Source organism: Vanellus vanellus, assembly GCF_965231255.1.
Source record: "Vanellus vanellus genome assembly, chromosome: 4".
Lineage (NCBI taxonomy): Eukaryota > Metazoa > Chordata > Aves > Charadriiformes > Charadriidae > Vanellus > Vanellus vanellus.
In genome coordinates, this window is record NC_138909.1 from 60,465,698 (window position 1) to 60,479,510 (window position 13,813).

Below are 13,813 nucleotides of genomic sequence, written 5' to 3' on the forward strand. Positions count from 1 at the left end.
TTCTATTACTGAATAAAGATATGGTTGTGACAAACCAAGGTTTGCTTAGCCCCATGTATTTATCTGAAGATCTGGAAGGTGCTAGGGGGGAAAATAACAAATCTTTCTGAAGTTTCAGGCTTTGTCATAGCTGATGGCACTCCAGCTGCTTTCCAGTCACTGTCCTGAACATGGAAAATTTGCCTCTCCAGACATGAAGACGTCATTAAAGAGACAGCAGCTAATGGTTTGGGTGAGAAAATTGGATTAGGGATATGGTAAGTTCACACATTTGCCAGAGTGTACACAGCATTACTGTAGGAGCAAAACTGAACAATTACTGGTGTCCTAAACCAAGAATCATTACAAAGAAGAGAGGCTAGGGAAACATTCTGTAACCAGGTTTAATGTACTGTCAAAGAGAAACCAACATAGGAGCACAAAAGTGACAGGAAATTAGGAGTTAGATTCTGTTATGGTGGAAAGACTCTCTTTGCTGGCTGGGAAGAAATCACTGGAGAAAAAGAGAAAGCTGGAGTCTGTGACTTCATATGAATCCAGGTTTGGTATGGATATGAGCTTATTGTTGGGGTTCTCCAGAGAGGACGATGGGAAAAACAGAACTCAAACTAGCTCTGCTTATGTGAGTCATCTGGACAGAAGATGCAGTGATTTCGTTCCTCTTCTCTAATAAGGAAGGGGAAAATGAATGATTTCAGCAGCTTTTTTCTACTGAGCAGTAAAGTCCCATTCACAGAGAGCTCTGTGGCCAAATGAAGCTTTACGTTAGTTCAAAACTGTCAAATTGTGTTTGACGATATCTTGTCTTCTATCACAGGTAAGGGAAATCAAGCTACAGACTGATTCACTTTAAGGTAAAGTTAAGAGAAAGAAACAGAAAGCAAGTTACAGTTACCTGCAGCTAACTTCGGAGAGCAGTGGCATGCCTGTAACAAGGCCCACTTCAAAGAATGCATAATTTTGAAGAAACATGGTAACATCTCCCTATTTAACTGAAAAGTGTTGAATAGTTTTACACCAAAATATCCTACTGCTAAAATTATTTTGAGTTCTGTCTACTCTACAGGGTGGCCCAACCATCAATTCCATCTGCTTTGCTATCTTTGCTGTGGGGAAGATGGGAAGAGCTGTTAGTACGTCAAACGGAACAGCTAAGCATCTTCCGCTGTGCCAAGGGAAAGGAGATGAGTCCTAAAAACAGAATTTCATCCTCCATACAAAAAAGTTTGGACCATCTTGCTACTCTCATACGGAAAGCAAACAATATTGAAAAATATTGACTATGCAGCATCCTGAAAATCAATGGAGACTAAAAATCCATCCCTCATACCATGATAAACTTCATCATTATGTCTCAGATGCTCAACTATAATCTCCATCAAGAAAAATAGCCTTGACTACTTCATCTGTCAGGAGTAGCTTTTCAGTACCTGAAGTCAGCTTGAATATCAGTGGGAGTGACAGGTGACTATCGGAAGGCTCAGTTACACTCAGACGTACAAGTACACATGGCTACCACTGAAGCCAACAAAAGTCATCTCTCCAGGGAGGAGCAGGCTGAAGAGAGGCAGGGGGTCAGATTCTGGTCTTACTGGACTGTACTCAGGGCAAGGAGTAGCCAAGATAAAGTAATTTTACTGTCTTTTAAACTTGGAAACAGCGGGGAACTAGCTGGTTGCTCAGTTTTGCACCTAATTGTTGTTTTTTCTTAAATATGATTGATTATTGATCCAAGGGGTTTTCTGGCACACACAGTCAGTGAGGCAGAGTGGTCCCTGCCACCAGGGGATCAGGTAGCTGGCCTTCTGACTGCTTTGTGCTGCCAGAAAACCCCAGAGATGCCTATATTAGGGAAAGAATCTGACTCCAGGGATGTGAGCCACGTGAAAATTTTAATATGACAAGGAGAAAATATGAGTTTAATGTACTGAAGCCCAAAGCTTCTGTAAGCTAGTGGATTGCTGAATCAGTTGCTAAACAAAAGTCTTCATTTCATTTCACCGATGTTAGTCTACTCCTCTTTTGTATCTGGCTATTCAAGCTTTCTAGGAAGTGCCTGCTTTGCACTAACAAAAGGCCTATATTCTTTGTCAAGCTTCAGAGGAGACCTAACCCTTTCCTATCTGCTGATCAGAAATCCAATAAAAATCCCTGCATGTTATTCCCAAGATACCACTTTATAGTTCCTATAATATCGAAATAATTTCCCTAGCTTTAAAATGCATAAGCTGTCTCCCTGTTGACTAAGGCACACTTTGTCACAATTTGGGGTCTGATTACCCCTATATTGTGACTAAGGCAATAAACGTGACATTCTTAAAGTGCTGGTAACAGTTCTGGAAATGACTTGGTGTTTCCCTATATAATTAGAATGTCAATAGTTACAGCTAGCAGAGCGGATAAGCCGAGACCCATATTCCAGGGAATCTACCCTCTGCAAGTGGAGTGGTTAGAAAAAGAGATAACCTCTGCAGGTAAGTTAATTCATAACCTGTTCCACTGAAGCGTCCGAACCCGGCACTGATTAGAGGTAAGGTACTAATGTAGAGAGACCAGCGGTCTGCTCAGGTACAGCTGTCCTGTTCCACATCCTCACTTAGCACCTGGCAGATGGGTCTGCAAGACTCGTGCTATCTCTAAATAAACACGAGGCCCAATCTGAGTCTCACTGCCAGTGGAAGGACTCGCACTGACAAGAAGGGGACTTGGCCCAGGCCTTAAAAATATCACACCTGCTCCTCAGGATAGCCCCGCCTGAGGGTCATTCGTTAAAGCTGCACTGCAGAATGCCTTCTTCACATCTCTCCACTAGTTTCCCAGCTTCCACAGCACACTGTGCAAGATCACCTTTTGCTTGCGATAGTTTAGGCTCAAGAATGCACCTTCTTTACAATGTAAGGAAAGAATCAAAGCACCATAAGCGATTCAGGCCTAAAAGCAAAGTGAGACTTACAGGTACCTGACTTGATAGACTCAGGTTTGCAGCAGCTGACTTTTTCTTGCTGTTGGTACTATTTGCATTGTTCCCAGCACTGCTGTTGGAAGTGCTGCTGGTAGAGTTTTTCCTTTTTCTCCGTTTGGTTGTCGGTTGTCTTGTGGGTTCTGCTGCAATAAATGGGAAGAAGGAAAGCAAATGGCAGATATTGTAAAGTGTGTACTAAAATGATCCATAAGCAGAAGTGCTGAAATATTTTTTCACCTAGCCTTAAATTCCTATGTTTACTAGCAGTAGTACTAGCAGTAGTAGATTTAACATACAAACCGTAGAATAATATTTGGACCCAAACCAATGGACTCTGCTTTCAATTTTGTATAATGGACTGATCAAGTTTATACTCCCCCCCCAGCACTATCTATAAAGATATTTGAAAGCATTTTACCAATGGGAGTATCATGATTACTATCATGATGCTCAACGTGACCGTGTAACTTGCTGAAGGTCACACCGTAAGCAACAGCGCCAAACAGAAATCCAGGTCTTATTCTGAGGTAGGGTACAGCTTCAACTGAGCCAGCCAGAGGCAAGGCTTTTAAAGGCAGCTTTCGACCCTACTGCTGCCATCGATACAGCATACGAGCAACTACCATTTCAGTTCCTTCTACCTCTGATGTGGGCTTCATCTTTAAAACTGTCCCTCCCAAGGGAACACGTTAGAGAGTACTGAATGCTATTTCTCTGTGCGTCTTCCAAACTCAGACCGAATCAGGACAATTACATAGCTTTGCTTAAATTGGCAAAGAACAGAGGGGCAACTGTACTTAAAATTTGTCCTGGGCACCCACGTGAATAGTCTTAGATATACAAACTTTAATAATCTGAAAAAAGAGAGAATTATTATTTTGAGGTGTAAGAGGAAGGAGATTAGGTCCAGGCCTGTAAATAACATTATATTAGTCTCAAAGACAATTAATTATGAATTGTAGCTGTAATTTCAGAGTCACAGCAGGAAGCTGAATTACACAAACGATGAATTCTAATGGAGGCAGTAGGCATTTTGCATTCCATCTACACATATTTTTGTACTAAATTATATCCTAGTCATAGTGAAACCATCTGAATATGCACATCTATAAATCAGTTGGGTCAGACTGAAATCATAAAACATCAGAATCATTTTCAGGCTTACTTTTGGAACAGTGCTAATTCTTATTACGTTCATTTGTAAGCGAATTTGCAGTAAATTTTCCCAATGTTTCTATATTAATTTAACTATAAAATAAGTAGAATACTGGAAATGAAACATACCTGGTGGGGCTACCATTCTCTGCCATTTTTGAAACAAGCAAGTCTTCAAGCAGTCTCGAGGACTTAGATTGTAAGTTTTATGTCTTGACATCAGTTCCTGCATTGGCTCCAGTATTACACACAACTGGAAGAAAAAATCAGAACAGAATGATTTCATCCAAGCAAAGACTCAGCTGATGAGTATTTACATAGCTGGAAAGTATATTCTTGGCTTTTTTTTACCCTTGCTAACAGAGTATGCCTTGTATAGCTCAGTTTAAGCTGCACTGGGATTGCAGGATCAAAAGTCTGAATTGAGAAAAATTTTGCTCACTATTTGCTATTGTCATGCCACTAATTTCAGAGAGTGCAGTCAGTTAGGAGAGACTTAACTGAAAAGTAAAATTACTGAAAAGAAAATTGGTTCTTTTTTACCTCAAACCAGGGCAGCTATCTTAAGCATTTAAAAGAAAAATCAGAGAAATTTCAACTGTGGTCTTCCAGACTACAGAGATTTCAGAAGAGTAGAAGTTGTTTATGCTTGATTGCCAAAGCTGCAAAGATGAATTAATAAATAATAAAATGCCCATAGCGGGTTATCATTCCCGTATAGCAAAATGTACACACAGTGATCTTCTGACCTGCTGCACTCCACAATGAAGACTTCTCATAAATGAGGGTTGTAAACATGATATTTTATCTTGCTATTGCATGCAAAATAATTCAAATAATTTTGTTCCTTTCTTGTTATGAGGACTATACATTCTCTTCCCATCATATGAATGACATGACCAAGAAAAAAGAGAAGCATTTTACTTTCCTCGTCAGCTTGAATGCTCTATTATGTCGAAGCTGGAGATTTCTGAAAATATGAAATTCAAGCAATCCTCTTCTTTAAATAGTCATATATTTTCTATCTGTTCACTTAGTAATTAAAATCACTGTTCACCGCTTTTTGCTCGTGTTCGCACAGCAGATCTAGCATAAAGAACAAAGTGAACTGGTTTCTATTCCCTCCTGTTTATCACCACAGAATCATTTCCAGTCAGTTAAACCTTAAGCAAAGCCACAGAAGACTACAGAATTGCACACGTGTTATTGAGGGCTTACTCTCTCTTGCAGGATCCTTGGTTTTTTGGTCATCCTACACGAGAAGAAAAAAATCCAGGTTGACCCCTAGGTTCCTTACCTGATAACTGAACACATTTGATAAGGAAATAACTGACACAGAATAAACATGGAGCCTGCACGCCATTTTTAGAGTCACTTTTCAAAGCAGAACTGCACTTAGAAGCAGGGGAAGGTTTGGATTTTTTTAACCAAGAGAAGCAAGGCAACAAGTTGGTCAAATTATTAGAACGGCAACTGCAGAAAGGCATAACTTAAGCTGAGTCTTGTTATGAGTTATTTACTTAGTTTTAGGAAGTCTTGCTGAAGGAGCATCTTGGATTTACTTCAGCTTGCAATGTTTTCCTTCCATGCTTTTACAAATATATGAGACATGAGGCAAATTCTTCTCTCTGGGCTGCAGAGCTGACCAATATTTGCTCCATTCTCCTCGTGTGTACCCCACTCTCATTCATATAAACAGACATTCCAAATGTGCAGAGAAAATAGCTGAAAGGGAGCTGCCATGAGCACTAAGAGATTAATTCAGCATTTAAATATTATTGTGTATTGGCACTGCTTTTTGATGAGCCTTTCATTAACAGCAGTTAAAACAGAGATAACATAAAGCAGCAGGGAGAATGAAGAGCTTCAGTATGAGGAATTATTTTTTTCCAACTGCAGAAATTGAATCTGCAGTTGCCTCATTGACCTTTTTCTTGCATAGTCTTTTTACATATATTTTTGTAGATAAATATCTGCAAGGTAATTTAATAGACAGAGACCTGCTATCGGATTGTGAGCTTTGGGCTCAGATTTTCCTCTGGTTCAATATTTTACCAAAAATTAAGAGCATCAGGTCCTAAAGTATGTGCAGGATTGAGTTTATGCTGTGAAAGACGTGTTGTATTTTGAGTTCGTATTCAATTTATTCTAAAACCTGCAGGCACTTGCTCAGGTTTTGTGTGTGTGTGCGTGTGAGAGAGAGAGATTTGTGATCATAATCGACACCATTGCTTTGGTTCTCAAAAGTGTGGGTTTCTGGCAGGGCTGCCTAAATTGTCTCATTACGAGCAGATACTAACTAGCATGAAAAAGATAGCTGTGATAATTCTCAACAAACTAGTTAGCCTGGGCAGAGCACTACACTCACATAGCTCTACTGCTGCTGCTGGGACTAAACGTATGTAAATATACACGTAGGGTCTTCCAAGATTTCCTTAGGGATGCCTTATTCATGACACATTTACTCCTCCGTATATATTTATTGTTGGCAACAAAGAGAATGTTTCTTCTTTATCATCTGGCAAAGATGTTTCCTATTGTGCGCCAACCGTAATGCTCACTGAGGAGAACTATGCAGTCCCTGCTGTCTGTAGATATCTTGACTGCTAATCCTGTCTATAATCTCTTTCACTTCACACACAAGATTAAAATGGGATACGGACACAAAATGTAGCAATGCCTGCCTGATCTCACACACACGGATTCAATGACAAGTGCTGGGGCCCCTACACTGGGACACGGAATGGTCTCATCTTCTGGATATTTGGGAGCTGTACGGACTCACATGAATTCCTCTTCTGGTTTTGGGGAAATCACAACCCTTTTCTCCCTCTTAAGTCTGCAAATTGTAAGGTCAGCTTTGGATGCCTGAGTAATAGGAGGGCATTGCACTCTATAATGACAAATTCATTTTAAATGCATCTAGCTCATGTGAATTGGGCACAAATGTAAAACGAACTGGATTAACAATGATTGATATTAAATCTCACAGTCTTTTTCAGTGACCTTTGAAGCCTACTTGAAATCTGAAGTGACTCAAAACCAAATCCCTGAATGAGGGAAAGATAGTGGTCCAATTATCTTAACACCGAGCAACCTGTCAGGGACAATCAGTAGCTTGTTTTTTGCAAAAAGCTAGATTAAAAATGTGGGGACAAGTTGCATTTAAGAGCTAGGTTGGCCAAAACTACCTGCCGTCTTTAACTGCTCGTGAGCAGGGTAACTGGCAGGCTGGTTTGACTGCATCATTTTACAAAGTGACTTCTTAAAAGAAAGCTAACAAAATGTTTTACATACTCCTACGTTCATTGGATATAGAAGCCTGAGGCTTAGACTGCCTATTCCCCACAGATCACCTAATCTCGCTCTGTGAGATTCCTTTTCAAAAGATCTATTTTAACATTTTTTCAAGGATTGTATAATATTAAAATGTACAAGTCTTTACTGTAGTACTATAATAACAATGTTTGGAACACCAACAAAACCGATCTCTTCTATATGCATTTTCTGCACAGCTCATAATCAGTCACCCAGGAAAACACTCTAAGGACTGAAAGACTTAAGTACAGTGACAATATATAATCACAGAAATAACATCTACATTTCTAGAGACCCATAACCTTTAATGGCAACGCTTGACAAGACACAAATATTTCCAAGCTCCACATTTAGACAACAGAAAAGGTGGGACCCATTGGCCTGCACATAGGTGTGTAATGCCAGCTGAAATGCCCTAGGGTATGCTGGATCTGATCCATCTGATCTCTCTTGCTGTCCCAGAACCATACAAGGCTCCATGTGGATATTTCGGGCAGTAGAAGGTGTCTTAAAGTGTGTGGGCAACTGAATGTAGCCCAAAGTGAAAAGAAAAATTATGCTTCTTTGAGCTTTTAAAACATATTTGGAAGAATGTGTATCATAATTGATTATATTTCCCTCTGCAGTACTAAAACATACTGAAAGAACTCCACATAATGCTTAGTAACCCAATATCATTAGAATTAGTTACCAGTCATGTTTTCTTATTTGAACTCATCGCAACAGTGTCTGACCGTTACTGCGAAACTGTTGCTGTTTCAACTGTGGATAGCTGTGAGCTGGATCCAGCGCTAGAGATGAAGACAGCGCTTTACAGCGAGAGAAGTCATTGGTATGAAAAGTTTATATTTGTGGGTGCCTGGCACGCACTGGGACACATGCATGCAGTTTGGTGCTGTATAAAGTCTCAGTGATTTTGCTAGAGTTCCATATGGATCCTATGGACCATCCATCAATTACAGGGCTTGGATGCAACTTGAGAAAATGGTAACGTTATACCCTTGGGGCTCACCGAAGTGAAAGTAGGCAACATAATAAAGCACATGCTTTTTTTGCATTAGTAAAACACATCTGGAAGGATTTGATTTATTTTATTTTTTTAGTGACTTTCTTTTAGAGAAGACTAGCATTTATAGGTTTCAAAAAACTGCGTGTTTTAAGAAAGTTATATGAGGAGATACTGGAGACACTGCAGACAGGAGTTAGAGGATTCTGAGAATACAGATCCACACATAATTTCCTGTAATGCTTCAGTTATCAGCAGAGCCAAAATCGGCCTTCATAGGTAAGGGGTCAGATTCACCTCTGAGATCACTCCAATCACACCAAGAAGGGTTTTAGCCTTATGATTTTTGTTCTAACGCCGGGTTTCTATTCTATTCTGAGAATACATGCCGATTCTGGTAGCAGTGAAGATCAGCAGGAAGACCAATGTAAAAGCCCCCTTTTACCTTACTTTTGCATACCATAAGCTTGCGTATCCTATTGTTAATTTAATCAGCAGTTACCCTCTTCAGTGAAACCTCTTGTCTCCACGAGAGCTTTTGCGTTTCCAGTAGCGCAGGCTTGTTACGCTGTTGAAGACGTAGCGGTCCTGCCGGCTGTGAGCTGCAGGTGGCAGAGCTAGCCCGGCTAACAGCCTTCCCCTGCTTACATGCCAGGAGCACAAAAGAACTGCAGCCTTTCCGTTTTCAATGCCTTTTGCATTTTAAAGAGAATTCAGTGGGACTCAAGTCTTGCGGACTTGGGTGGTAAGACTGACATAATCACCAAGGCAGTTTCTTTAAAGCAGGAAACGTATCTGGTCAGTAAGTGCTGGGCAGCTAATGAGTCCCAAAGTCTGTCAAAAAAAGCAAGTTTTGAGAAGTGTCTCTTCCTGTCGTTACCAGTTTTGTCTGTATAAGCAAAAGTTTCACTAACCACAATTAAAAAAAAACTTGAATTACTCAAATTTTCATGTAGACGACACTCAAAAATGTTAATGTACGATGAGACAACATCAGTTTGTTTGAAGGAACCTGACGAGAGTCTTCCTTGAAGCTTTACTAAAATTTAGTTTTAACTCTGATGCTTGAAACTTCTCCTGGTTGAATGCCTGTATTAATCACTTGCAAACGATAGGAACTGTTGCATAGTCAGAGCTCACAGAGATTTACAACCCCTCCTAAAAGTGACAAAAACCACTTGAATGGGAGTATTAGTCACTGTCTAATGTCCAGGCAGGATGTTGACAGTGAAGGTATACCTGGAATACACTACGCAGCCTTGAAGGGGTTGAGTGCTTTCTTTTAGAGCTCATTTTTTATCCTCCACAAGGATTCTGAGTTATTAACTAACAAATCTGAACACAATGACTTCTGAAATGCAGTCTTCCTTCTCCATGCGATGTAGAGAGAACGGCTCTAGTTAACACTGCCGGTGAAATTCTGGCCCCAGTGCGTTTCCCTGTGAAAGGTCCCATTGACTTCAGTGGGGTGGGATTTCTGAAAAGAACTGAAATGTCTCTGCACGTTGTTTTATGGACATCAACAAATAGATATTTCCAGAGGTCCGTGATATGTTACTGATACATCTGTGACGAGGAAGGGGACACATGATGCCTATTTTTTTCAGCCCCTGTGAAAGAGCTGTACCTGAAAGTCTGACTTCCAGGAGTGGTGTCAAAGCCCTGTACAAGTGCTCTGCATTCCCGGCAGTGTGGCACTGAAACAGTAATGCTTTGCTGCAGTTCTCAATACGGTTCATTCTTTGGTGTTAGAAATAGGGAAGGCTTATAGCTGAGCTTAAATTTCTCAGCTTGTGCTTGTTTTTCAAAATTAATGTAACTATCATTCCTCTGCAGAACAGAGGGAGGAATGAAAATTTCCTCGGAACATATTGCTGCTTCTTTCACTGGCCGGCTTGCAATTCACTGCTCAAAATAGCTTGTGTTTTTTAAGAATCACATGTGAACACAGAACATTTTCATCTTAAAACCCGTCTTTGTTTTCCATTAAAAACACAGAGATATAAATGAGAAATGTTTTGGGTTTTTTATGAACCAAAAGAAATGAGTTTGTTTTTTTTTTACATACTTGTTTTTCTGGAGGGGATTGCTTTTGCTTTGTTCTAAGCTCTTGCCCAGTATGTCAAGTCAAATATAAGTCTCTTCCATCAGTGCATTTCAGTGGATCAACTATATCCATGCTCCTTCCCTGCGTGATAAACTTTAAGCCAAAATAAGTGGTTTTGAGCTTCCCATCATTCAACATACTACCTGCTTTCACTTTTTGAAGACCCACTGTACATTCCTGCTGAGATGTGGACACTAATAAGAAATGTTCATTGTACATCCCGTGTAATAAATACATGGAATAAGTAAGTGATCAATTTTGAATTTTTGTAGTACTTAGTGTAGCAAGCAGCAAATTCAGTAACCATTTTCATTTAAATTATAAAAGTAGTTATTTTAAGCTGACTATTCAGAATCCAGTCTGCACAGGCTTATTTATTTTAGTGAAACCTTAGATGATCTTTGGGACAGAATGAAAAGGCAGCTTTTAACCCCAACAGCTTAAGTAGTCCAATACCATAGAGTAATCCCTGACTTGTTTACCGTGACTACTGTTCTCTCCGTATTTCCAATTCCTTCTTTGCCAAAGATTTTTAAATTGGCAGTGTATAAGCAGATTGAAGTCCTTGGTTTTGCTACATAGGTAAGGAACAATATGAGCTTTTGGTATCCAGAAGGAGGTGGGAAACTGCTTGGAAAGATGATAGAGGCACATTTACTGTATTTACTCCTAAATTAAATACATTTGCTTTAAACAGATAGTAATGAAAAGGTTTAAAAACCGTCACTGAAATTTCTTTCTTTAGGCTTTGACTTAAAATCTCATTGAGATGAATGTCATCACACCTCTCAAAGAAATTGTTTTAGACTAATTCAGGGCTCAGCAAGACAGCGCTGCATCAGCTTGAACTTGGCTCATATTTTAAGTATGTCTCCAAAACCATATGGAGTGGATATTTTGTGTTAGCTTTAAAAAATGCAGAAACTCATTCTGCAGCACAATACCATAGCAAGAGCAGATTTCTGGGACAAATTCCATAACCTGAGATTTACTGGGTCTGGGATATACTTAATAGCCATCACTCCACATTGGAGAAGGGTCCATGTTTTGTGGACTACTCACCATGCTGAGTGAAAAAATACTTACACTTGCAATCACCTAAGAAGCTAGGAATTAGAATTTCCAGCTTAACACTTGCAATATTAATGATCATTAGCATCTACAGCTTATTATTCATTATTTATACAATGCCAGAGATATACATGGATATTTTACAAACTACTGAGCCCCTCGTTCTGGAGAGATTCCTATCTCAACTAGATAAGAGGGAAAATACTAAGCCAGGAGTAATTTGGCAACAGTGAAGTATGCACATGAAAACAACAATTTCATGTAGCTATCTACAAATCCCTTGAGGACTACTGATATGTCTTTAAATGGTTCTCACATGTTGTCACTTGAAAATATGGCTGTTTTGCTATGCAGATTGCCTGCCACACATTAAGCAAAATGTCATTCATTTCATTGATAATTTGGTTATTTAGGAAACAATATAAGATCAATTCTGCCACAAGGCTCCTGGAATTCACTATTTCTTTCCTGTGTGTTGCCAACCCTGCAAGACGCAGTGGGATGACGTGCAACTACTGAAGCTCCATGCTGGATTCACTAGTAAATACTCAGCACTCCGTAATGTTTATTCATCCTACGCTCTGCCCTGAATGCCAGTCTAGGACTCTCCAGTTTCTCACTAACACCCAGAGGTAGCAAATGATTTCTCAATAATGCAGTATTCAGCTGCTCAATTGCTCCCAAGCTACATAGCTCATCATGTTTTTACACTGCTCCGTATCTGCAGCCATTTCAATTCCCAGCAACAGTGAGAATGGAAAGAAGCAGCATTCATTTCAGGTAAGGCTAAGCTTAAAAAAAATACGTTTTTCCAGGCAAATACAATGACTGGGTAGGAAACAGAAACAGTTCTTAACACAGCACAGCTATCACCAGCACTACAGGTAATTCTTGTTAGCGTGTTGGACCCCAATTTCATTTCTTTCTCTCTCTCTTTCCTTTTTTTTTTTTTTTCTTTTAACATATCAGCTAGCTAACAGCTTCCACCAGTGCCCTCTGCTCCATGCACTCTGGAGCAACGCAGGTGATTACAGAAACTTTGCTAGCTCTTGTGGCCATTAATTCTGCCCTTTCATGTGGTGGCATCAGTGACGGCGTCAAACCCATTTGCCTGGTCTGCAAGGAACCCCACCTCCTTTACAATTCAAAAAGCTTCTCCCTCCTTCCCTGCATCCCACGTGGGACTTGAGATTCCTCGCTCCTTGCAGTGTGCTCCTACTACCAAAAGGTCTCCAGGTTCAACGCTTCTGTAACCAGAAGAGCATTCCTGTAAACATCCTTGTTCTTGCAGAACTGCTGCTGAAATGCTTTGCAGACAGCTGGGCACGCTCTCCCCTGAGGAGAACCTCGTTTGAGGGCCTCCTTAGCATTCATATTGTACCAAACTAAGCATTTCTTATGCTGCACATGAGCAGTCTTAGTGACATCTTCAGTTTATATGTAATGACTGGTGTGAAGCACCTTCGAGATGCCATGTAATGAATGCTGAACTGGACAGATGTGCTCTCCTTTTCCCATCTGAGGGGAAGCACTCATGCTGGAGCTGCATTTGTGGAGACGAGTTTGACATCTGCCTTATTTAGTTATCACTTTGGCAGTACGCTCATCATTACAGCATGTGCTGGAATGAATTCTGTTTCACAATACTCCTAAGCATTAAAAAAATGTTTTAGGCCTCCCAGTCGTTGCTGTAACTATTTGATAACCCTCTCCCCTCAGATTTTTTGAAAAAGTAGCTCTTTTTACTTTCCTTGTGATTTTCCTTAATGTTTCTTTTTAGATCTATAGTTTATGGGTTTAGAAAGGAGCTCTATTGTTGTATCTTTGCTTCTCTCTTTGAAGTTTTAATACTGTTTTTTAATAGATTTATATTTTTTGGACTCTTTGCAAGAACTTTGCAACTTTAAATTATTCACTCTTCCTCTCATTACCCAGCCATTAAAAGAATGTCCTTTCAGTAAATGCTCTTTTTCCTACTCACCCTCTGTACAATGGGGAGATGTTTTGAAAAACTCTTCCTTCAACAGCATCACACAAGCCTTATGAGCTTTTAATATTGTTTGCACCAGTTGGGCTCATGCCTTTTCCTACTTCCTACACCAAAGTGAACAGTGAATGTTATCTTGTTCCTTTCCTTTTCCCCTGATGACAAATCAGGCAAAGTAAGGCAGTTGGTTTCAATAATACAGACTGC

General features: G+C 39.9%; 1 protein-coding gene across 6 annotated transcripts in view; it reads right to left on the bottom strand.

The window, feature by feature from the left end:
• LDB2 (LIM domain binding 2) overlaps positions 1-13,813 on the bottom strand; it is a 225,383-nt gene that overhangs the window by 7,353 nt on the left and 204,217 nt on the right. For 3 of the 6 annotated variants that reach the window (XM_082482119.1, XM_082482116.1, XM_082482120.1), the window contains 2 exons: positions 4,247-4,370; positions 2,954-3,105 (listed from right to left, as the gene is read on the bottom strand). In XM_082482119.1, coding sequence (XP_082338245.1) covers positions 2,954-3,105; positions 4,247-4,370 — 276 coding nt within the window. The remainder of the gene's footprint in view (positions 1-2,953; positions 3,106-4,246; positions 4,371-13,813) is intronic. The other 3 variants (XM_082482118.1, XM_082482121.1, XM_082482117.1) reach the window with 2 other exon arrangements.